At 40.4% G+C, this 26010-nt stretch overlaps 1 protein-coding gene across 1 annotated transcript in view; it reads left to right on the plus strand.

Moving 5' to 3' along the window:
• WWC1 (WW and C2 domain containing 1) overlaps nt 1–25284 on the plus strand; it is a 190100-nt gene extending 164816 nt beyond the window's left edge. The window contains exons 17-23 of the mRNA XM_056516487.1: nt 1091–1188; nt 5211–5346; nt 7474–7638; nt 7913–8005; nt 17129–17359; nt 20828–20949; nt 24373–25284. Of these exons, the coding sequence (XP_056372462.1) occupies nt 1091–1188; nt 5211–5346; nt 7474–7638; nt 7913–8005; nt 17129–17359; nt 20828–20949; nt 24373–24439 (912 nt within the window). The 3' untranslated portion in view covers nt 24440–25284. The remainder of the gene's footprint in view (nt 1–1090; nt 1189–5210; nt 5347–7473; nt 7639–7912; nt 8006–17128; nt 17360–20827; nt 20950–24372) is intronic.
• The last annotated feature ends 726 nt before the right edge of the window (nt 25285–26010 follow it).

Below are 26010 nucleotides of genomic sequence, written 5' to 3' on the forward strand. Positions count from 1 at the left end.
GATCAGATGTCAAGAATTTGCACAGGGACTGAACACTGATTTGCTGCCTGTGTATTTTACTGACCATATACAATTAATGGCAAGTTGCTTTAAAATGGCATTATACTTTTAAATTAGCTCTAAATCACTGATCCAAAGGGCAGCAAAAACAATTGCTTTAAATCAACATGTAATTAGCCAGAAAAAGTCAGCAGTTGTAAGCAAAGAACACTGTGGTCAGATTGGGAAGAAGAACTACACAACTTCCTGTGGAGGGAACTACTGGAGGGAATAAGACTTTTCAATATAATTAATTTACAAATATATTTAACTTTCTGGCACCAGTTTATTTTAAAACATTTTTTCCACTGGAGTACCCCTTTAATGTCTACATCTCTGTTGGTCTAGTGTAGTTAAGAGAGTTATTGTCAGTATTCCTGGTGATCTAGGGCAGTGAAGGGGTTAATGACACCATCTCCAGCAGTGAAGGGGTTAATGACACCATCTCCAGTAGTGAAGGGGTTAATGTATAGGGAAAATTCTGGCAGTGGTTATCTGCCAGAATTCCTGGTGTTAGAGAGTTTATGGTGGAGAAGATGGTTATTTTTAGCATCCATAGTGTTTGATGGCAAACAAAGTGTTAATCTTTCAAACTTGGTGTCCTTAGGTTACTCAGCTCTTCAGGCTAAAGTGTTGTCCTGGCTATGATAACAGTAGTCTGAACTCTGAGTGTTCAGCTTCCTGTTCTGCCCATGCACTGACCATAGAGATCATAGCCAGGAGGGGATAGAGAAAACTGTCCCCCTATAACTGAAGAGGTGCACAGTCCTCGTTATCAGCAAGCACAATGCCTTGTGAAGAATTCTGTCCAGGCTCTAGGAGAGGTGCTCCGGGAGCCTGAAGAAGAGCGCACTTTCATTTAGATGTTTTTTTTTTGTTTGTTTGTTTTGTTTTTTTTAGCAACGCTACTATGCAGCTTAAAAGGAAAGGTAGTGATTAGCTGAAATAACATGTGGCCCTATGGAGAATTCATATAAACCTATGTACAGTTCCTTATTTTACACTTTACTGATAAATACAGTGATATATTAATATTGTTGCCTTTGTTCAGGACTTGGTGTCTGCCCTTTTGGTACAAACAGCTGCTGAACTTGAGGATGTGGAAAAACTTGAAGACAATGGACGATATGAGGATAAAGATATGATTTGGTAAGCAGTGAGTGCGATTGCTCATCCCTCCTTAACTATAACTTACCGTATTTTACTCTTTGCAGCAGAGTGGATAAAGGCCGTCCTGAGCCACTGTGTAAATGAGCTATAATGTCTAAGATCAATGCTGGTTTACAGGGTCTGTAACATGGCTCGACATGTTGTCCAGATATGTTAAAAGTTTATATCTCACTTGGCGTCACTTAGATCAGTGTTTCCCAACCCAGTCCTCAAGGCACACCAACAGTCCAGGATTTTAATTTTTCCCTGTTCTATTCCAATGAAGTAACTGAAAAAACCCGGAATGTTGGTGTGCCTTGAGTTGGGTTGGGAAACACTGACTTAGACCACTGTAATGAAGATTTACAGTTAGGTGAAGTGTGTGTGCGGCAGCAGTGGTGACGCAGTTTGGCTCTCTTGACGTGACCCCGGGCTTTTCTGAAGTGGAGTTGCTTCTGGGTACCACTGACCTCACTAAACCTTTGACTCAGGCGTATGCATTACTGCAATCAGTGGGTCCCGATCCCTTTGAGTTGGCCTTTGTAAAATGGGCAAAGGATCTTCCTGATTTGACGGTTGATCAATGGAGGGAGGTTGTTAAGACCTACTACCCCACTGTGGTTAGTGCTAGGGATCTGCTTATTCAGGTTCGGCTCATCCTTCGTTTATATTCGTTAGGCTGTTCCGTCTGGGTGTCTCTTCTTTGGATGTCTGTTTTCGGTGCCATGTGGATGTGGGCTCTATTATACATGCTATGTGGAGTTGCCCTTGTGTAGAACCCGTCTGGAGGGAGGTGCTGCAGTTCCTGATGGACCACATGGAATTCCCTTATGTGTTTTCCCTTGTTGTTTGTCTGTTGGGTGTTATTAATGACTTAGCATCGGGCTCTCATAGGCGCCTACTTATTCGGTTTCTATTGTTCTGTGCTCGGAAATTTCTGATTATGGCCTGGAAAGATACTTCCCCTTCTCCCATTACTCGGTGGTTCAATTTAGTTAACAAATATGTCACGCTGTACAGGACGTTGTACATTAGTCGCAAATGCCCCAAGAAATTTGACAAAGTCTGGATGCCCTGGCTGCTGATAGGAGAGTCTGTTGTCCCCCCGGAAAGGGTCGGGTCTCCTGGGTAGGCTGGTTGTCTCTATCCTGGTCTAGGGCGAGGTGGGTTACTCCGGGAATGTGTTTCTGTTTAGTGTCTTGGTGTCAGCTGAGGGTGGATCTCCTCAATGGTCTACTTCAGTGGTGCAGTGCCTCTCTCTCTACATTTGCATAAGATGTGGGGGTGGTGGTGGTGGGGGGGTCTATCTTTAGCTGTCTGTTATTTTATTTCTGTATTGTGTTGTATACATCATAAAAGTTATAAATAAATACTTAAAAAAAAAAAACGTGTGCACGGCAAAGTGCGCCTTACTCCCCAGATGCTGCTCAAACGTGATCCTTTCACTGCATAAGTCTAAAAAGTGGCTGTCGGGTGGAGTGAAGAATGCTGCTACGCACTTCCTAGCATAATAATTTGCGATCGCAGCTGGTCACAGAAATGACACCCAGTGCGATATAAACTTTTGACATGTCAAAACAACATGGTCAGCATATTCATAATTCTTTACTTTCACATCCTAGTGATGTGAGAATTGAGAATAATGAATATACATAGGATGGGAGAGTATAGAGTGTCATACAGGATAGAGGCAGGGAAGCTTCACAAGCTGGCTCCTGCTTCCATTGCACACTAAACAAAATTACTATTCTAGCAACAGGGCCTATATCTCAAAAATGGCGGGACCAATTTAAATTAGTTATACCTTATTTTACTCCAGTGCAACCGCACTAGAAACTCAGTTTTCCTAAAACTTCTTAAGGACCAGGCCAATTTTCGTTTTTGCACTTTAGTTTTTTTCCTCTTCCCCTTTCAGTTTTTCACCTACAGACCCATATAAGAGCTTTTGTTTTTGCTTCACCAATTGTACTTTGTACATAACAAAATCTACGAAACAAAAAAAAAAAATATTTGTCGGGTTAAATTGAAAAAAAAAAAAAAAACACCACTTTGGGGGCTTCCGTTTCTACGCTGTGCACTTTTCTGTAAAAATGAAATCTTATGTTTATTCTGTAGGTCCATACGGTTACAAGGATACCCAATTTATGTAGGGTTTTTATTTTACTACTTAAAAAAAATGATAACTAGAGATTGGCGAACTTACAGTAATTCGATGCATCACGAACTTCTTGGCTCGGCAGTTGCTTACTTTAGCCTGCATAAATTAGTTTAGCTTTAAGGTGCTCCGGTGGGCTGGAGACTCGCTCCAGCGACTGTATCCACCTTTTCCAGCCACCAGAGCACCTGAAAGCTGAACTAATTTATGCAGGCTAAAGTCAGCAAATGCCGAGCCGAGAAGTTCGTGATGAATCGAATTACTGTAAGTTCGCTCATCTCTAATTATAATTACATGCACCAAATTTATTATGTTTAAAATTGTCATCTTCTGTCCCTATAACTTTTTTTTTTTCTGCATACTGGGCTATATGAGGGCTCATTTCTTATGCTGTGATCTGTAGTTTTTATCTGTACCATTATTGTTTTGATGGGATTTTTGATCAATTTTTATACATTTTCTATGGTATATGAAGTGACCAAAAATGCTCAGTTTTTGACTTTGGTATTTTTTTTACTTGTATGCCATCGACCGTATGGTTTAACTAACCTTATATTTTAATAGTTTAGACATTTATGCACGCGTGAATACCACATTGATTAAATTTTACTGAAAAAATGGAAAGGGAGGGGGGGTGATTCATACTTTTATTAGGGAAGGGGTTCATTCACTTTTATTAACTTTTTTTTTTTTTCTTTTACACTTTTCACTTTTTTTTTTGTCCCCATAGGGTACTATTACATGCAATCTTGCGGTTGCATACACTGTTCAATGCTGATCTTTGGCTCAGCATTGATCAGTGTTATCAGTGCTCTGCTGCTCTAGCCTGCCATAGCTGGCCAGAGCTTCAGAGCACTGATCGGACGGTGAGGAGGCAGGTAAGGGCCCTCCTGCTGTCCATGCGATTTCATTGCGATGGTCCCAATCAGTTCCCGCCTTTCTTAATATGTTAGTAAGGTATCTTGGTGCACAGGAGGCATTCCCAAGCCACAGGTGCACGGTGACATCTAGCTTGAATCTTCATAGGAAACACTCCTTTCCCCTGTGCTGAGCCTCCTATTCTGCAGAATGGATCTCCACGCTGCAGCTATGCCCCTCTTCTCATGAGCAGAGATTTACCTTCATGTCTCCTATGGTTGGTTGGAGGAGGAAGGGTTTCCTATGAAGATTCAAGCCCCCCCCCCCCCTCCATGCATCAAGATACTTCATTAACATATTAAATTGATAGAACTGGGAAGTGGATCTGGGAATGGTAAGTACCAATGTAAAAACTGTTAGTGTAGGTATTAACCCTATATCAACAGGTTAGTGTGGACGATTCTGTCAGCTTATATTTATGATGTGATATGAGCTTCAGACAGGACAACAATATCAAGTGTAAAATAACACTGTTGCAATTCATTTAATGTGTAATTTATCTCTGTATATGAGGAGGATTGGGGGGTTGTGGTTGTTTTATGTTTTGGTTGTGGTATATTTTCTATCTGAAAAAGTTTAATAACTATAATCTCAATAAAAAAAAATGTATGTGCGTTTTTTAGAAAAGCATGTAGAGAACTAAACATGAACGAAATTCTCAAAGGAAGAGTGTGAGGGTCACCTCTCTCAACGCACAACATAAGCTTCTTTATTGTGTAACTAAATGGTGCAGATTATCTAAGATTGAGAAATTGCTCCACCTGCTGGTAAATTTATAGAAGTACAGTTTGCTAATTTAACAATGTATATAAAGCAATTTGATTAAGCTAAAAAATATTATTGCATATATCATAAATTATTTTATAATCTACAGGATAATTTTACATATATTTCTACTTGATGCATTCCTGCAGACACAATGCTTTTTATCTTTATTTTTATCTTTAAGGCATGAAGTCCCTGACACTATGCAGGATGGAGAAGCTGCTACAGACAATGAAGAAGATGATGAATGTGATGACAATGTCCAGAGTGAGCTTGAAGATGCCGATATACAAACAGCGACCGAGTCAGAGACGCTCAAGGTGAGCAGTTGTTGACGGGTATAGTTAACCCTGTCATGGGGGTAGGACGTAATAAGTCATGTGTGATTCCAGTTATTGTGTATGTGTTATGGCCCAGATTTAACAAAAACTGTCTGATATACCCAATGTCTGATGTTACTGCAGATTTGCAGAATTTCCATCTGCAATAATCACCACAAAATATGCTGGGGATATGAAATCCACACCGCAGGTCAATATCTATTATGGATTTTATCTACAATCTATGCTGGAATTTTAAAAATTGAGTTCACTTTTCTGGTACTGTAAATGCTGCTGAACATCCATTACATTTCCGCCACGTGTGGTTGTAACCTAAGCCTCCCTTTTCTAGCAGTGTCCCCTGTCCTTATGTTTCCATTGTACACTTTAATGTAATTTTACTTTCATTCAAAAGCACAAAACATGCAGCAGTTACTCCATAGCAGCCTTTTGGAGGAGGTCATCTGACCTTTATAGGAAATACGTGATGTCAGATTTAAAGGGCCCTTGTCATTGGAATTTTTCTTTTTGATATGTCACAGGTTTAATCGGTCAGTGTGTGTTCAGATCCCCACCATTCACAGAAGCATGCTCCCTGACTTTTCCATCTTGACAAGCTTCATAGACTTATAATGGCGTTCATCCTGCGCAGTGAGATAATAGGATAATGGCATGCTTCTGACAAAATTGGTGGGGGTCTAAACATTTCTAATCTCAAAAGTTTTTTCTAATGACAAGGACACTTTAAGGGATTACTTAAATCTACATATCTAATTTCTTTAGGATTTTCAATTTTTTATAGTTGGAAATTATGATTTGTCCACAGTCTAATAAGAATAATACTATTGAATGTTGATTTATTAAAGGGGTACTCCACTGGCAAACTTTTTTCTTTTTTTTTATCAACTGGTGCCAGAAAGTTAAACAGATTTGTAAATTGCTTCTATTTAAAAATCTTAATCCTTCCTGTACTTATCAGCTGCTGTATGTTCCAGAGGAAGTTCGTTATTTTTCTAATTCCCTTTCTGTCTGACCACAGTGCTCTCTGCTGACACTTCTTTCCATTTTAGGAACTTTCCAAATCCCCATAGCAAAGCTATCCTGCTCTGGACAGTTCCTAAAATGGACAGAGGTGTCAGCAGAGAGCACTGTGGTCAGTCCTATGGAGCATATAGCAGCTGATAAGTACAGAAAGGATTAAGCTTTTTAAATAGAAGTAATTTACAAATCTGTTTAACTTTCTGGTACCAGGTGATTAAAGGGGTAGTTAAAGGGGATAAGTTTCAGATCACTGGGGGTCCGACTGCTGGGGTCCCCCGCAATCTCTGTCTACGGGGCCCCGGTTCGCTGGCCAGATAGCGCGTGTTGACATCGCACATAGTGACGGCCGACACGGCCCCTCAATACATCGCTATGGCAGAGCCGGAGATTGCCGAAGCCAGCGCTCCAGCTCTGCCAGAGTTGTATTGAGGGGTGGCGTGTCAGCTGTCGCTTCATGTGGTGGTAAAAACGCCCTCTTCCTGCAGGCTATCGGGGCCCCGTACAGGAGATCGCGGGGGCCCCAGCAGTCGGACCCTCCCACGATCTGAAACTTATCCCCTATCCTTAGGACTATGTAACTATGTAAGTATATGTTACACCCTGATCTACTATTGCTGTGTAACTAGACAGAGCAAAAGATTTACTATTCAGGAGTCTGGGAAAGTTGTGTGACAAGACCTGTGGGGACCTGTGATGGTATCAAAGGGATATTCTGTGGATAGGTGATACATGTTTTTTTTTTTGTCACTGGAATACCCTTTTAAGTAAGCTTTTAAATACACTTCTTTACTTTATTGCTTGTGTAAGCAATATATGTAATATATTTAGCATGTTTATAATCTAATGCATAATTTTTTATAAGAATAATAAAAAAATAGTAAAAAAACTGCATTGTTGCTTATAATAACCACTCAAAATACAAGATAGAGAGACTGTATTTGTAGCTAAGCATAACTTATCTACTTTTGCATGTGTTTCCAGCTCCTTTTTATTTGTCTTGTACTTTACTTCAGTTTGTGGGGTGTAATTGGGCATTTCTGCCATTCTCCTTTAGTCACTTGGTAACATTGATTTTTTATATTGTAGGTTGACAAAGAGACTAACACAGAAGGGGTTCCTCAATCCGCCACTGTTGTTCGCCCAAAAGACAAGAGATCAGCCAATCAAATACAAGCACAATTCATTAGAGGCAGCACAATAATCCGCTCCAAGACCTTCTCTCCTGGGCCACAGAGCCAATACATCTGCCGCGTAAGGAACACAAAAATATTACAGAATAGTAAAAGCTATAATTATGTGAGATTGCTAGATTTATAATGCACAGTTGGTAGTGATATGTAACATATGTTCCTTGGCATGTGTGGCACAGTGTTTCCGCCCATTTAATGTGTACACTTGCACACATTAATTCATGCTGGTTAGGTCCATATCTACAGAGACTTGTCTTAATATCTTGAGGGAGATGAAATCTGTTTAGCTAATGACCATGTGTTCCCTTTTTTATTTTTTTTCTCTACTTTTCTAGTTGAACCGCAGTGACAGTGATAGCTCAACACTCTCCAAAAAGCCGCCTTTTGTAAGGAACGCTATGGAGAGACGCAGCATGCGTGGGAAACGGGTATGTGTCTTCTGAAATATTCCATTTTACATTTAATACAGTACTACTTCAGGTTACAATTTCTTTACTAGACAAGTGTAATTTGAAATATTGAAACTGGCAATCATAACTAGCTGGCAGGATGTTGACAAAAATTGGAAGAAATGAAGAGTAAAATAAAGGCGAGTAATACAAAACTAAACGCAAGTCCTCAAAGGGGTATTTCAGAAACGGAAACATATCCCCTATTTTCTCAGCTACCGTATTTTTCACCGTATAAGACTAAACTGGGGCGGAAAAGTTGGTGCGTCTTATACGGCGAATACACCCCTATCAGGTCGTCCCTGCGGCCATCGCTGTGATGCCCTGTATTAACCCTTCAGACACGGCGATCAAAGCTGACCGCCGCGTCTGAAAGTGACAGTAACCCGGCTGTTCAGTCGGGCTGTTCGGGACCGCCGCGGTGAAATTGCGATGTCCTGAACAGCTTACAGGACACCGGGAGGGACCTTACCTGCCTCCTCGGTGTCTGCTCCGTGCCGGGATCCCCTGCATGGCGGCGCTCTCCTTCGACGTCGTCGCACACGCCGTCCCGTCATCCAATAGGAGCGGCGTGCGTAGCGACTTGATGACGGCGACATGATGACGGCGACGGAGAGGACAGGAACTTCTTCAAAGTACTGTAGATGGACACAGTGTACAGATAAGATAGAATAGAACCACTGGTTCCTATTGTTCAAACAAACTACTTACTGGCACAGGTACAGAGAGGTTCACGAAATGCCGGATATGACACAGGTTGGGCATTTTAAGTAGTGCAGATAGATAGCAGTAGAGTACATGTAGCACAGAAAAAGAACAGTAAAGTACATAGTACAGGGGACAGCACTAAATCTAGTACAAGGAGAGAGCAGTGTAGTACAAAGAGCACAGGTAGAGAGCAGTAGACTACAGTAGTACAGTTGGAGAGCAGTACAATAAATGTAGAAAAAGTAGATAGCAGTACAACACGGATAGAACAAATGGAGAGGGGTTGAGTATGTGCAGTGCAGGCAGATTCTGGTACAGTACACTTGGTATAGGTAGAGAGCAGTACGGTATATTAAAGGGGTTATCCACCATAAGGTGATTTTAGTATGTACCTAGCAGACAGTAATGGACATGCTTCAGAAGGATCTGTGCTTTTCTTGGGCTAAATGGCTATGTTGTGAGATTACCATAACACTGTGGCTAGCTGTTTGTGAACTAGTATTTCCTGTTTGACTTTTTTTTTTTTTTTTTTACTACAAATCCCACAATTCCATCTTCCTCCCTCCCACACATCAGCCACCCCACCCATTAAAACATAAATGAACTGCATCCATTTAAATCAGTGTGGTTTTCAATCAAGGTGCCTACAGTTGTTGCATTAGTTGCAGATTGATCTCTCTCCCACCAAGCGATCTCTCCACCCATTGAAGCAGACAGGCTCCCTGTCATCAGCTGACTAGTGAGTCAGGTCTCGGCCGCATGGCAAGCTGGGAAAAATCTGAGACAACAGTCATTTTGTATGCTGTTAAAAATAAATATCGGAGTGAAAATCACAGAATTGTGAGAAAACCGTCACACACAGGTACAGACACTATATTATGAACTACACTATCTTTACAGCCCCTGTAGCATAGTCAAATAAAAAAAAAATCCTGGAATACCCCTTTAAGTGTATTAAAGATATACATGTATTATTAGTAGATAGTTGTTCAGCACTTGCATCAGTATTATAGTATAGAAATCACTGTACTGCTACTAGACATCAGCAACTAAGTAATTCAGACATCAATAAGTCAACTACAAATCTGAAAGAAATGAAGAGTAAATGTGCAGACAATAAAAGCTATTTTCACATCACACTTTTGGCCTCTGCTTAACATGTACAGGAAAAGCACCCAAAGTACTTGCTAAGCTTGTTGTTCCATTAACACAACAGAGGTGATCCATGCAATACATGTAGTATATTTGTAGATAGCAGTGCAGATAGATAACAGCACAGTACACGTATCACTGTACTTTTCGACAGAGAGGCGCTACTAGACATCATGATTTCAAGAAGCACTCCAGCAGAAGTTCATATTAAAGAAGAATGTTTCCAGTTGTATCTTTGACGATGGCCAATTCTTTCATCCTCTTGTTAGAATACTTTAATGTCTGGGGGTACACTTGGAGGAAATTGTAATGAAAGGTGACTATTTCTCTCCAGCCCCTAAGAGGTTAATTCTGGGAATATTATTTTGTTAGACTCAGACAGCAGTGGGAATTTTGGAAGGCTTTTGGCTCTGTATTAGTACAGTGATTCCTCAAGCATATCAGCCCCCTAGGAGTGTGTCATAAATAATTCATCACATCTTGTCTTAAAACTTTATGATAAAATAGAAAATGGGAGCAGGCTCGCAGCTGCATATTTATTAATGTTCAAGGAGGTTAACACAATACTTTTTTCTCTTTAGCACAATGGAGAAAAACAAATACTAGACAGAAACTGTCATGCGTTTAGGACAAGGGCATCCGCTTGGCATTGGTCCCAGTGCTATAGTCATCTACCCATATTAGACTTGCTGTCACTGTTTTCTTATGTTTATCCAGAAATACTCAAGTGTGACTGGTCTGAACAAAGGGATTGCACTTGTGGATGTTATCTTAAGTGTCGCTGTTAGGGTATGTTCACATCACATTTGTACACCCAAAACATTCCCAGTACACATGAGAAATGTGTCTCTGGACTTACATTGCCTGATGGAGGCCAAAAGACTTTTAAAGGGGTACTCCAGTGGAATTATTATTATTATTTTTTTATCAAATGGTGCCAGAAAGTTAAACAGATTTGTAAATTACTTCTATTTAAAAATCTTAATCCTTCCAGTACTTATCAGTTGCTGTATGCTCCACAGAAAGTTCACTTATTTTTTGAATTTCTTTTCTGTCTGACCACATTGCTCTCTGCTGACACTCTCTGTCCATTTTAGGAACTAGTTAAAAAATTGGTGCAGCTCACAATTAACTCCTTAAGGACGCAGGGCGTACCTGTACGCCTTGAGTCCGCTCCCTTTCTATAACGCAGGGCCACGCTTTCAAAGTTGATCACCGCATCTAAAGTGAAACTAAACTGCTGCCGGTTAGCTCACGGGGCTGTTTGGGATCGCTGCGGCGAAATTGCGCTGTCCCTAATAGCTGTAGGACACCAGGTGGGTCCCCTTACTTGCCTCCTGGTGTCCGATCGTCGAATGACTGCTCAATGCCTGAGATCCAGGCATGAGCATTCAATGGTTTCCTATGAGAAACCATTGAACAATGTAAAAGATCAGTATGTGCAGTGTTATAGCCCCTATAGGAGCTATAACATTGTTGCAAAAAAAAAAAGTGAATAAAGATCATTTAACCCCTTCCCTAATAAAAGTTTGAATCACCCCCCTTTTCCCATTAAAAAAACAGTGTAAATAAAAATATACATATGTGGTATCGCCGTGTGCGGAAATGTCTGAAATATAAAAATAGATCGTTAATTAAACCGCACGGTCAATGGAGTACGCGCAAAAAAAAAATCCAAAACAGCGTATTTTTGGTCACTTTTTATGTCATGAAAAAATAATTAAAAAGCAATCAAAAAGTCCGATCAATACAAAAATGGTCCGGCTAAAAACATCAGATCACGGCGCAAAAAATAAGCCCTCATACCGCCCCGTATGCGGAAAAATAATAAAGTTATAGGGGTCAGAAGATGACAATTTTAAACGTATGAATTCTCCTGCATTTATTTATTTATATAGCGCCTACAGATTCCGCAGCGCTTACAATTATGGGGTACAAACAAAGGCAAGTATCAGACATACAATTACACAATAACTAATGTAGTTATGATTTTTTACAGAAGTGCGACAAAATCAAACCTATATAAGTAGGATATCATTTTAACCGTATGGACCTACAGAATAAACATAAGGTGTCATTTTTACAAAAAAAATGCATTGCGTAGAAACGGAAGCCCCTAAAGGTTACAAAATGGCGTTTTTTCTTCAATTTTGTCGCACTATGATTTTTTTTTCCGTTTCGCCGTAGATTTTTGGGTAAAATGACTGATGTCATTACACATTAGACTAAGACTGTGCTTCAAATAGCAATTTTTTATTTATTTATTTATTTAAAAAGACAAATATAGTGCATGAATTCCCCTCACAGGGCCCTTGTTGGAGGAATATAGCTAAAAATGCATAAACAATAAAAAATATTAATAAAATATAAACCATACAGAGTAGTGGAATGTTATAATAGCATAACCTTCTGATAGTCCAGCAGTAGTAATATGGAATTCAAATCAGAATGATATATCGGTAGTAGAACAATAGTTTAATGTCCATATGCTGTCATAGATTGTATCTGTATAATATTAGATGATAATACCGCTATACCATGATGCTCTATATTACCAGCTCTGGATGCCGTCTCCTTGCGTTGCGATAATTGTGCTCAGCAGAGCACAAGCTGACCTTTAAGCGCTGGCATGCGCTGTGTGCGGCTGGTCCCAGCTGGACCCGATGTATGTCGCACAATGTTTTCAGGGACTGACACGATTGGCAAACCCTCGTGTGGTGGCGTCTGACGTCAGCAGAAGAGTGATGGAAGAATAGCAACGGTAGATGGATTTCAGGAGTGGCAATGTCAACGGGGAGCAAAGGTATTCAAAGGCGGCAAATGGATCTCAGGAACGCCCGCTGAGCTCTTGGTGAATTATGGAAATGAAAGAATTGCAGTAGATAACGGATGCAGTAATATTAAATATGAGCTTTGAATAATCCGGACTTTTGGTATCTTACAACCCACTAGACTCTCAATGCGTCTTTTTCATCTAAACGCGTTTCAGGGTACTATAGCAGTACTCGAGAAGTACTCAACCCCTTCCTCAGTAGCTAATGAGGAAGGGGTCGATCCAGAGCTGGTAATATGTATATGATATATATGGTATAGCGGTATTATCATCTAATATTATACAAATACAATCTATGACAGCATATGGACATTAAACTATTGTTCTACTACCGATATATCATTCTGATTGAATTCCATATTACTATTGCCGGACTATCAGAAGGTTATGCTATTAAAACATTCCACTACTCTGTATGGTTTATATTTTATTAAAATTTTTTTATTGTTTATGCATTTTTATCTATATTCCTCCCACAAGGGCCCTGTGAGGGGAATTCATGCACTATATTTCTTTTTAAAAAATAAAAAAAATCATTGTTATTTGAAGCACGGTCTTAGTCTAGTATCATTTAGTTTATCTATCAATTTATACACTACCCTAGAGGTTGGGCTATTTTTTCTTTTTTAGTGCATTTTAGGAACTGTCCAGAGTAGGAACAAATCCCTATAGCAAACCTCTCCTGCTCTGGACAGTTCCTGACATGGACAAAGGGGTCAGCAGAGAGCACTGTGATAAGGCAGGAAAGAACTACACAACTTCCTCTGTAGTATATAGCAGCTGATAAATACTGGAAGGTTTAAGATTTTTAAATAGAACTAATTTACAAATCTGTTTAAACTCTCTGGCATCAGTTGATTTGAAAACATTTGTTTCCACCGGAGTACCCCTTAATCCTTCAAAAGCCCGAAATCTCCAGAATTATGGTTATTACTCCTTCTATGCCCCAGATCCTATGGTTATTACCATAAACTGCTAGCTTTTTCTGGCTAATTACAGAAATGCAAATCTATGTGAGGGGTTCAGCGGACATTGCCCTAATATGTATAACAGCCTAAAAACTCCACTGGCCAGCGTGGAACTAAATGTGTCGACCACGCCCCCTCAATGCAAGTCTATGGGAGGGGGCATCACGAGGGGCCGTTGCTGACCCCCCCCCCCTCGCGTGCGAAGACAGCGTTTGGAACATTTAGTTCCACGCTGTGAACTAGGCCATAGAAGTGATCTGTATGTACAGACAAGCGGAAAATACAATAATTCATTGTGCGCAATTCTGGTCTCCCCTGTCCCCGTCTTTTCTTCCTAGCTGTCTGCCTTTTTAAAGACGGACTTTAGTGGAACTTGTGATGATGCTGTAAAGATGCCATAAACCACCATTGTTTGGGTTGCCACACCTATAGCTGAGTTAACACTATGATGCAGCTTCGGGGTGTTACATGGAAATAAAAATGACCTGTGTAGCTTTTTCATATTCTCTCATGAAGCTATAGACATAGGATCAATGGGGGAGATTTATCAAAACCTGTGCAGAGAAAGAGTGGTGCAGTTGCCCATAGCAACCAATCAGATTGCTTCTTTCATTTTCCACAGGCCTCTAAAGAGGCCTTTGGAAAATGAAAGAAGCAATCTGATTGGTTGCTATGGGCATCTACACCACTCTTCCTCTGCACAGGTTTAGATAAATCTCCCCAAATGTCCGTAAACGATCACATGAAGCAGTCAGCCTTATGTTCCATTATGTCTATAGAAGTAATGTCTCTTCTAGCAGAATATTACTTATATGAACTTTGGGTGACATTTGAAAATTGCTAAGATCTTGTCACTTGTACGTCTTTTCATCGTACAATTCATCTGCGAGGAATCAAGCTCGGAACGGAGACAGTTCACCTTTTTGATCAGTGACTTTAAAGCCGACTGTGCTGGTAAATTACAGGTGGACCCATTATTAATTTATGTCGTAGCGAAAGTTAAAACAGCGGAATAGAATAAAAAGATTTTTTTCCTCCCGCCATGGGACCAGCTACTTCAAATGCTATCTTTGCATTCCAGAGAAGATGGCTTTTAATTTAATATTTAGAGAGAATCTACAGTCAAATAAGAAAGAAACAACAATACCCAGAGGGAAAGACGCAGTTTTAGTATTTCTGTATCACTTTTTAGCCAGTGGTTAGAGTAATAATTCAGAAAAAAGCACATTAGGCACAGTTACCTGTCAGATTTACTATTGCAAATGAGTCTGAATTCTGGTGCAGTTTGCACCAAAATGGCGTACATGCTTTGCACCAGATTTGCTGGGTGTTTTAGACACTTTTACGAAATGTCCGACAAGGGGTTGTGGCTAACAGAAAGTGAGTGGAAAGGGGACATGGCTTTGGTGGAACTTTGGTGCATCAAAAAAAAGTTCCAGAATGTTGACGCACATGTTTAAGTCAACTAGCAGTTGGAGACTAGAGAGTCTAAGAATGCAAGATATTTTTTTTAAAGCCTGCATCACCTTAATAAATCTGGAGCATTTGTAGACTGTCTAAGAATTGGGGTATGCTCACACTGAGGAACTGGAGCTGAATAGAAAAGGAATAATTTTGGTCAGGAAAATGTTTATTATTATTATTATTTTTTTTTCCATTTTCTCCATTCCTCGGAAATTTGTGGAAGTTCCATTTCTGCATTGTATTTCTTCACCAGTTCAATGCGAAACTCATTTTGTCAGTAAAAAAAAAAAAAATATCCCAGTGACTTCAATGGGTTTTTACCAGCAGATTCCGCCTAAAGAATAAACATGTTCTATCTTCACGTGGAACAGAATTCATCATCGGAATTGTGCTAGCAGAAACTCCTCGGAAAGTCCATTAAAGTCAATGGAACTTTCATTGATGAAAAATTGGAGCGGAATAAGCAAGCAGAATTGCGCACATTAATCCCTCTCCAATTCCTCAGTGTGAACATACCATTAGACAGCTTTAGGGAATCTGGGTCAGTGGCCTTTATCACAGTTAATAAAGAACAGATTCAGAGCTATCATAACACCTTTAAAACACTGCATAATATGATGGTGAAACCCAAAAATATGTCAAGGATAATTCATACACGAAACCTTGCATAATGGTCATACCTTAAATGTATACTTGTAATATGAAAACAAAACATAATTAAGCATGTCTTCAGGACTGGATATGTCATTGTCTTAATAATCCATATTTCCTTAAAGGGGTACTCCACTTGGCAGCATTCGGAACATTTAGTTCCAAACGCTTTGGCCCACATTTATCAATGTGTTTACACCATTTTTTCCTTCTATATTTGTCACTAATTTGGCGCAAAGTATGGTTTTTGCGCCTTTTTTGCACCTTTTTGTTTAGAAGTTTCTGCTGATTTTGAGTTACAATCCACTGATTTGGGCAGTATGCATGATATGGACGTGTTTTATCAATTGCGCCTTTTATAAAAAGATGCATAAAAAGGCGCAAAGACCAGAAATACGGCAAAAATTTACACCAAGCTCAAGGTGGTGTAGGAAATCCTTCTACGTGTATCACAAAAACCAGTGTAAGAGAAAGGTGTAAGATAGAGGTTTGAGGGTATTACCGTGCTTGCGCCAAAATCATCAAGATGCGTGCGCCTATTTAATAAAAAAGGCACAAGGACGGGAAATATACAGGGTTTAAAAAGACGCAACAAAAACACGGAGGTAGACAGCTAATGATAAATGTGGGCCTGTGTGCGCACAGCGAGGGCAACGCCCCCTCGTGACATCAGGCCATGCCCCCTCAATGCAAGTCTATGGGAGGGGGCATGACTTGCATTGAGGGGGCATGGCCTGATGTCACGAGGGGGCGTGGCCGACCACTGCAGCATGAGCACACAGCGTTCGGAACTAAATGTTTCCAACGCTGGCCAGTGGAGTACCCCTTTAAATCGTAGAGGGACCAGAACTGGGAGCCACTCTGGTGGTCCAAACCTTTAGCGATCCATTACAATTCCCCTTGAAAGTGTTACGGTCATTCAAAACAACTTGTTGTTGATCGCGCTGGGTCTCACTCCTGAGACTGCTGCCATCGTGAGTTATTAGCCGGTGAAGCGGGCGACATTGCCATCGACATGTCAAAAGTTGTTTTTAATAACAGTAACGATTTAAGGGCTTACTGTGGAGCAGATCTCTTCTTTTACTTTACTTGAGTTTCAGTACCTAAACCTTATTTTATATTGTTTAACGTACTTAACTTTTCATTTTCTTTCTCCTCTCACTTTCTATTTTTACACTTTACCCTGCTAATCTGACATTTGCAACTTAAAAAGTATAGACAAAGACCTTGCTGCTCCCCAGAGCGTTCCGGTGTCAGCATTGGCAAATCGCAATCCTCTGTCTGTTAGCATTGAGCAGAGATTCACAATAAACTCTATTGTTTCAGCCGTCCATGAAGTCCTCTGGCAGAGAACGTATAATTCGCACATCTCTGGACCTGGAATTAGATCTGCAGGCTTCAAGGACGTGGCATAATCAGCTAACGCAAGAGATTGCTATACTAAGAGAGCTGAAAGAACAGCTAGAGCAAGCCAAACGTCAAGGTGAAAATGAGCTGCCGCAGCGGGTGAGGGATGATGACAGGTTTAAGCTCCTGCTCAGACAAGTGGAGAAACAGGTAAGTAATAGAGGCTCTTCTGATTCCCTTCCCTCAGAGATCTTGACAATCAGACACTTACAGCAGCAGTTGGTGCTGCTCTGAACTTTCCTTTGTTTCACTTATCTGTACTGGGGCCTCTGTAAATGTCTGACTACATCGATTTTACTTCTGGGAGTCCAGTGTTTCAGTGTAACCTCAGAAGGCATGAAGTTGTTATCTATAATAGCCGCTATATTGAGTATGTCAGTGGTTGTCATGCCGTAGAAAGAACCACAGACAACGGCTCATAAGGGCTGCCGTACATTGATTGGCACCGAGCGCCATTTACCAGCAGGGCAAATTAAAAGAACTGTAAATAGTGCCCTGGCTGAGGTAAATGCCTGTATCTACAAAGGCTTTGTAACAACTGATTAAAATGATCCAGGGAAAGGCTTTCAGTACACAGTGCTTGTAAAACTATTAAAGGGGTTATCCAGGAAAAAAAACCTTTCTATATATATATATATCAACTGGCTCCAGAAAGTTAAACAGATTTGTAAATTACTTCTATTAAAAAATCTTAATCCTTTCAGTACTTATGAGCTGCTGAAGTGAAGTTGAGTTGTTCTTTTCTGTCTAAGTGCTCTCTGATGACACGTGTCTCGGGAACCGCCCAGTTTAGAAGCAAATCCCCATAGTAAACATCTTCTACTCTGTGCAGTTTCCGAGACAAGCAGTGATGTCAGCAGAGAGCACTGTTGCCAGACAGAAAACAACAACTCAACTTCAGCAGCTGATAATTATTGAAAGGATTAAGATTTTTTTTAATAGAAGTAATTTAAAAATCTGTTTAATTTACTGGAGCCAGTTGATATAAAAAATTAAAAAAAAATTCCTGGAATACCCCTTTAACTCTCTTAGCCAACATTCTTGTCTGGATAGCAAATGGCTTTGCTTGCTTTAGCCAGAAAACAAGTAAGGTCTAAACTTTTAAACTCACAATTTATTATTTGTCAGCAAACGAGTCTGTTACTATTACAATAATGCACATACATTTAAAAACGGATAATATTTTTGCCTGCAGAAGTATTCTACCCATTTAGACCAGTTCTTGGTAGAACCACCTTTTCCTGCAGTAACAGCAGTAAGTTTTGCGCACTGTACGGGAGGTTGGTTACATGACGCTTGTGAAGTGTATCATTGGAATGAGATCAGCACTTTGTCCATTGGAGTACAATATTTTGTGAGCTATCCAACCACTCCTGTGTTTTTTTTTTTGGGGTATTGTGCTTGGGATTATGACCCTATTGATAGGAGAATTTGTCTTGCATTATCTCTATATAATTTGCACCATTCTATATAATATCCATCCTTCAGATCTAGCAAGATGCCTTGCGTTCTAAATAGGACAATATGTAGAACCCATTAACAGACCATCAGTTCATTGTTGGGGTCAAACTACTGGGATCCTAGCAATCTTACAAAAGGAGTCCTACGGGGAGTACTATGGTTGGCTAGACCAGTGGTCTTCAACCTGCGGACCTCCAGATGTTGCCAAACTACAACTCCCAGCATGCTGGGAATTGTAGTTTTGCAACATCTGGAGGTCCGCAGCTTAAAGACCACTGCCCTAGACTATGACCTGAGCTCTAATTAGATTCACCGACAAGGACCTCACTATTCAGCAAATGATATGACAACAATTAAAACGTAACCTTTACTTAATTCATTAAAAGGTAAAATATAATATAGATAATGAAAAACACCTATGTAGTGATAAACCCCTGGAGCCCTGTGGAGTACACAGCCATAAACTTGGATATAGGTAGAAAGACCACTAATAGATGTTAAGTCTCGGGATTCCAAAGTTAATAAAGATAGTTAGATGGATAGTAACTATAGGAGGGGGAATGGTGCCCACTATTGATAGTTGCCTGTCCCTCTGGCCCTGCCTTTTGAGGGACCCACCTTCTTAACAGGGTGGCCTCAACCATGGTGATGGACCCTACTCTACCTCTAGGTGAGGGATAAAATAATAAACCAGGGAAGGGTATAGTAGCCTAGATGGCTAGTGTACAACACAGGGCTCCCACAAAAAAAAATTGTTAATAGATAAATCGTGCAAAGTGATCACACAACAATGTTGAAAAAGCCAATGGGGGACAAAAATGTCCCAAGTCCAACATGTTTCCCCTATCCTATTGGAATAGGTTCATCAGGGAAACGCGTTGGACTTGGGACATTTTTGTCCCCCATTGGCTTTTTTAACATTGTTGTGTGATCACTTTGCACGATTTATCTATTAACAATTTTTTTTTTTTTTGTGGGAGCCCTGTGTTGTACACTAGCCATCTAGGCTACTATACCCTTCCCTGGTTTATTATTTTATCCCTCACCTAGAGGTAGAGTAGGGTCCGTCACCGTGGTTGAGGCCACCCTGTTAAGGAAGTGGGTCCCTCAAAAGGCAGGGCCAGAGGGATGGGCAACTATCAATAGTGGGCACCATTCCCCCTCCTACAGTTACTATCCATCTAACTATCTTTATTAACTTTGGAATCCCGAGACTTAACATCTATTAGTGGTCTTTCTACCTATATCCAAGTTTATGGCTGTGTACTCCACAGGGCTCCAGGGGTTTATCACTACATAGGTGTTTTTCATTATCTATATTATATTTTACCTTTTAATGAATTAAGTAAAGGTTACGTTTTAATTTTTGTCATATCATTTGCTGAATAGTGAGGTCCTTGTCAGTGAATCAATCTCAGTATACCTCTCTTTTGCTATATCATATTATCCAATTTTTTGGTCGGTGATTTTCTGAGCTCTAATTAGGAAGGAATCTTGAGACCCCAGTTCTTGAGATCATTTAAAGGGGTACTCCACTGGAAAACATTTTTTTTTAAATCAACTGGTGCCAGAAAGTTAAACAGATTTGTAAATTACTTCTATTAAAAAATATTATTCCCTTCAGTACATTTCAGCTGTTGTATGATCCACAGGAAGTTCTTTTCTTTTTGAACTTCCTTTCTCTCTGACCACAAGTGCTCTCTGCTGACACCTCTGTCCATATCAGGAACTGTCCAGAGCAGGAGAGGTTTGCTATGGGGATTTGCTTCTACAGTGGACAGTTCCTAAATGGACAGAGGTGTTAGCAGAGAGCACTGTGGTCAGACAGAAAGGAAACTTAAAAAGAAAAGAACTTCCTGCGGAACATACAATAGCTGATAAGTACTGGAAGGATTAAGATTTTTAAATAGAAGTAATTTACAAATCTGTTTAACTTTCTGGCACCAGTTGATTTAGAAATGTTTTTTTTTCCCAGTGGAGTACCCCTTTAATAAGAAGTGTTGGTGAAGAAACCCCTAATACATGCCCTTTTTTTAACCAAAACCAGCAGGATCATCCTTTAATTGTACAATGAATGGCCTGGGCACACAATTGCCGATGTTCTTCTAATGTGTGTTTACATTTCTGAAGTAACTTATCCATTTCTTAACTGAACAGGTTAAAAAAATAGAACACAAATATGAGATGCAAGCTGATAAGATGATGAGAGCGGCAGCTAAAGATGTGCATCGGCTACGTGGACAGAGCTGCAAGGAGCCATTGGAAGTCCAGTCTTTCAGGTAAGGTTAGGTAGATACAGTATCCCACATACGTGTCTCACATACGTATCTCACATTCTGTAAATATTTTATTATATATTTTCACGTGACATAACTGAAGAAATGACACTCTAATACAGGGGTCCTCAAACTTTTTAAACGGGGGGCCAGTTCACGGTCCCTCAGACCGTTGGAGGGCCAGACTATAGATAACAAAACATGAACAAATTCCTATGCACACTTATATATCTTATTAGTGGACTACCACTTTAAGTATGCAGCACAGTTCCCCCCACATTAGGTTGACAGTATAGATCCCCCCACATTAGGTTGTAGTTCCCACACATTAGGGTTGGCAGTACAGTTCCCCCACATTAGGGTTGACAGTACAGTTCCCCCACATTAGGTGCAGTACAATTCCCCCACATTAGGTGCAGTACAATTCCCCCACATTAGGTGCAGTACAATTCCCCCACATTAGGTGCAGTACAAATCCCCCACATTAGGTGCAGTACAGTTCCCCCACATTAGGTGCAGTACAGTTCCTCCACATTAGGTGCATTATAGTTCCCCCACATAAGGTGCAGTATAGTTCCCCCACATTAGGTGCAGTACAGTTCCCCCACATTAGGTGCAGTACAGTTCCCCCACATTAGGTGCAGTACAGTTCCCCTACATTAGGTGCAGTATAGTTCCCCCACATTAGGTGCAGTACAGTTCCCCCACATTAGGTGCTGTACATTTCCCCCACATTAGGTGCAGTATAGTTCCCCCACATTAGGTGCAGCATAATGTTCCCCCACATTAGGTGCAGTATAATGTTCCCCCACATTAGGTGCAGTATAATGTTCCCCCACATTAGGTGCAGAATAATGTTCCCCCACATTAGGTGCAGCATGTTCCCCCACATTAGGTGCAGTATAGATCTCCCACATTAGATGCAGTATAGATCCCCCAAATTAGGTGCAGTATAGATCCCCCTAATTAGGTGCAGTATAGCTCCCCACATTAGGTGCAGTATGTTCCTCCACAGACATACAGCCTCCAGCCAGTGTATGGCTGGAGGCTGTATGCCTGTGTTCTACCCCACTTCAGTGCTCCGTGCACCGCTCCTCCGGTCCGGACATAGCAGTGGTGTGCGGGGTGGTCGGAGCACCGAAGCTGGTAACACTTACCTAGCTGGCCAGCGCATGTCCTCATCGCTGCCCCGCTCCTCCGCGTCAGTGACGTCCCTGCATGCGCCACCTTCCCGGCGGCCCCTGCGTTTTTAAAGTAAACGCGGGGTCTCCGAGAGCGCATCCCTGTGTCCCGAAAACATCTTTTGGAACACAGGAATGTCCCAGGCAGCGGCGGGCCGGATAAATGTCCTCAGCGGGCCGCATGTGGCCCGCGGGCCGTAGTTTGAGGACCCCTGCTCTAATACAATGTAAAGTAGTGAGTCTACAGATTGTATAACTGTGTTTAAATGGGCACTGTCAGATCCAAAAACGTTTTATACATTGTTACTAATGAAAATGAAAGACATTTTGTTATATGGTTGTTTAAAAATGTTATGAATATTTAATAAAGAAAACAGTCCCTGAAAATCCCACCACGAGGGGTCCCCATACCTACTGAAACACTAACTAGTCCAGCAGCAGCATCAGGCTTGTCCATGAGTCATGGATAAGAGATGACAAGGACAAGACTACATGAGCAGACACACCAATCCCCTCCCACCACCACAAGGGAGGGACACACCCCCTTCCCCTGAGAGGATTTCTAATACTGTGAGCTAATGAAGAAAAGGTATTTTTATAATAAATATAGGTGATAAAGGCATAAAGATTTGATGTACATGGTCAGATTTAGGTACTGAGTTACATATTATTATTATATCTTTTTTGTGGGATCTGACATGTACACTTTAATGTTGCTGTCCCCTCAAAATAACTTAGCACACCGTCATTAAAGGGGTACTCTGGTGGAAAACTTTTTTTTTTTTATCAACTGGTGCCAGAAAGTTAAACAGATTTGTAAATTCCTATTAAAAAATCTTAATCCTTCCAGTACTTATTAGCTGCTGAATACTAATTCTTTTCTTTTTGGAACACAGTGCTCTCTGCTGACATCATGACCACAGTGCTCTCTGCTGACATCTCTGTCCATTTTAGGAACTGTCCAGAGTAGCATATGTTTGCTATGGGGATTTTCTTCTACTCTGGACAGTTCTTAAAATGGACAGAGATGTCAGCAGAGAGCACTGTGGTCATGATGTCAGCAGAGAGCTCTGTGTTCCAAAAAGAAAATAATTTCCTATTCAGCATCTAATAAGTACTGGAAGGATTAAGATTTTTTTAATAGAAGTAATTTGCAAATCTGTTTAACTTTCTGGCACCAGTTAGTTAAAAATAAATAAATAAAGTTTTTCACCGGAGTACCTTATTAAAGTCTAAACCTTAGCTACAAAAGTGAGTAAACCCCAAAAAGGAGATGCCCAAATTTGGCCCAGTTAGCCATTCTCCCTCCCCAGTGTCATGTGACATTTGTGTTAGCATTACAAGGTCTCAGGTGTGAATGAGTAGCAGGTGTCTCAAAGTGAATACTATCGCTTTTATAATTCGATCTTTAATCATGCAAAGAACTCTCTGAGGATCTAAAAAAAAGAATTGTTGCTCTACATAAAGATGCCCTAAACTATAAGAAGCTTGTAAAGTCCATGAAACTGAGCTGCAGAACAGTGGGTAAGACCATACAGTGGTTTCTCGGGACCGTTTTCACTCAGAACAGGTCTCGCCATGATCGATGAAAGACGTTAAGTGCACATGCTCAGCGTCATATCCAGAGGTTGTCTTTTGGAAATAGACGTATGAGTGCTGCCAGCAGAGGATGAAAGGGGGTCAAGTCCGCCTGTCAGTGCTCAGACTATACGCTGCACTGGCCATCAAATTGGTCTGCATGGATGTCAGCAGCATGATGCTGCGGTCGACACGCCCCCTCCATGTATCTCTATGGGAGGTGTATCAGAAACTTCCTCCCAGTATAGTGGGATAATCAGGCGCTGCACACTTTAGGTAGGTGGACAAAGGGATTTATTACCCACAATGCTTAGCAATGCGTTTCCCGGTCATGTGACTGCTTCTTCAGGCCTGAGGAAGCGGTCAGATGACCAGGAAATGCATCACTAAGCGCATAAGGGTCTTACACTGCAGTACTCCTTTTAAAGGGGCACTCCGGGGAAAACAAATGTTTTCACATCAACTGGTGCAAGAAAGTTAAACAGGTTTTAAATTACTTCTATTTAAAAATCTTAATCCTTCCAGTACTTATCAGCTGCTGAATACATTCTTTCCAGTCTGACCACAGTGCTCTCTGCTGACACTTCTGTCCGAGTCAGGAACTGTCCATATTAGAAGCAAATCCCCATTGCATGTTGTAAATTCAGATTTTTTTTTTTATTTCCAGAGAGAAAATGGCTTTTTTCACCCGGCCAAGAATAAACATCCCAACTCTTGCTGCAGATGATGTCTAAAAATCACCGTAAAAGTATTTGTTTTCTGTTCTGAGCACCACTGCAAAATAGCACAAAGCAGTCTGGTGTTGTTGAATGTTATGTGGTGTTATGAAGGCACAGAGTTCTTTCCACTGTTATCCGTTAATCTGCTGTGTTGGGAAAAGGGATATCCCACATACACTGATGGAGTTAACAAGTTTGGGCAACATATGTGTGTGTGTATATAGATATAGATATATATATATTTATTATACATATATATTTTATATACATGTGTGTGTGTGTATATATATATATATATATATACACACACACATATATACATACACACGTGTGTGTGTTTTTAATCCATTGCTACAAAACCAGCATTAATGTTCCCTGTTTGTATAGCTTGTAAAATAAGAATGATATTTTGGGGGAAAACATTTAAATATCCTTTGTTCTGAGAAGAATATGTGACTTTTGTACAGGTGCATCCTAGAGGTTATACCGGCAATAAATAAAATAAATTAATGAAGCCTTGTCTCATATATATATATATATATATATATATATATATATACGTGTGTGTGTGTGTGTATACATAAGCCTTTAAGAAGTAGATGATGTGAGTACTGGAATCAGATTTCTCACATTAAAATATTTTGTACCAGATATCTCAGAGATTCAGGAGCTACTTAGATCATTACTTATTATTATTTTTAGGCACCCTTGGTACATTGAGGGGACCAATGGTAAAAATGCAAGTCAAGTGTCAGGTTATACCTTAAATTGGTTTTACTATAGTCTAACAAAATGCACATTGAAAGTCCATGCACAAGGTCAAAATTCTGTTTTATAATAAAATCCTTACTTAAGCTTCATATGTCTTTGTGTCCAGTGTTTCAGTAAGTAACACAACATTAACCACATGAGGAAATGTTAGATCAAGCTGGGAGCAGTAATATATATTTTCTGTTGGAGAAAGAACAGTTTAAAGAGGATTCCAGGGATGTAGAATGGTAAAATACACTATACTCTCTGTGGGCAGTCTTCAGTCCACCCCTGGCTCTTCTTGCCAGTAAACGGTGCATTCAGTCCATGTTTTTGCAATACAGCAGCCGGATCCGGTGGGAGAATTTAAAAACCGTCCACTTCCGTATCCCTGCTGGACCAATGCCGAACCCTATTCATTTGAATAAGCCACAGTCAAAAAGTGACTCAGATCGGCTCATTTTTGAACCGTATCGGTTTTGTAGTCTGATTGAAAAACGTGATCTGCCAGGGTTTTTAGTCCAGCAATAAAACTAGTACGTTTAAAAATGAGTCAACCAGTGTCACTATCTGACTCTGTTCGGCTCATTCGAATGAATGGGGTGCGGCAGGGATACAGCAGCTGCCGGTTTTTAAATTCTCCCACCGGATCCGGCTGCTGTATTACCAAAAACTTTGTGTAATTGCTTCCTAGAGCAGGCAGAAATTAAAAAAAAAAAAGTTTTGAATTGAAACACAAAAAGAAAGTAATATCACTTTTCATTATACAATGGACAGCCATTCATATTGCCCTTATGTACTGGCAGGGCTAAAAACATCTAAATTAACCTTTGCCC

The sequence above is a fragment of the Hyla sarda genome, chromosome 4 (assembly GCF_029499605.1).
Source record: "Hyla sarda isolate aHylSar1 chromosome 4, aHylSar1.hap1, whole genome shotgun sequence".
Lineage (NCBI taxonomy): Eukaryota > Metazoa > Chordata > Amphibia > Anura > Hylidae > Hyla > Hyla sarda.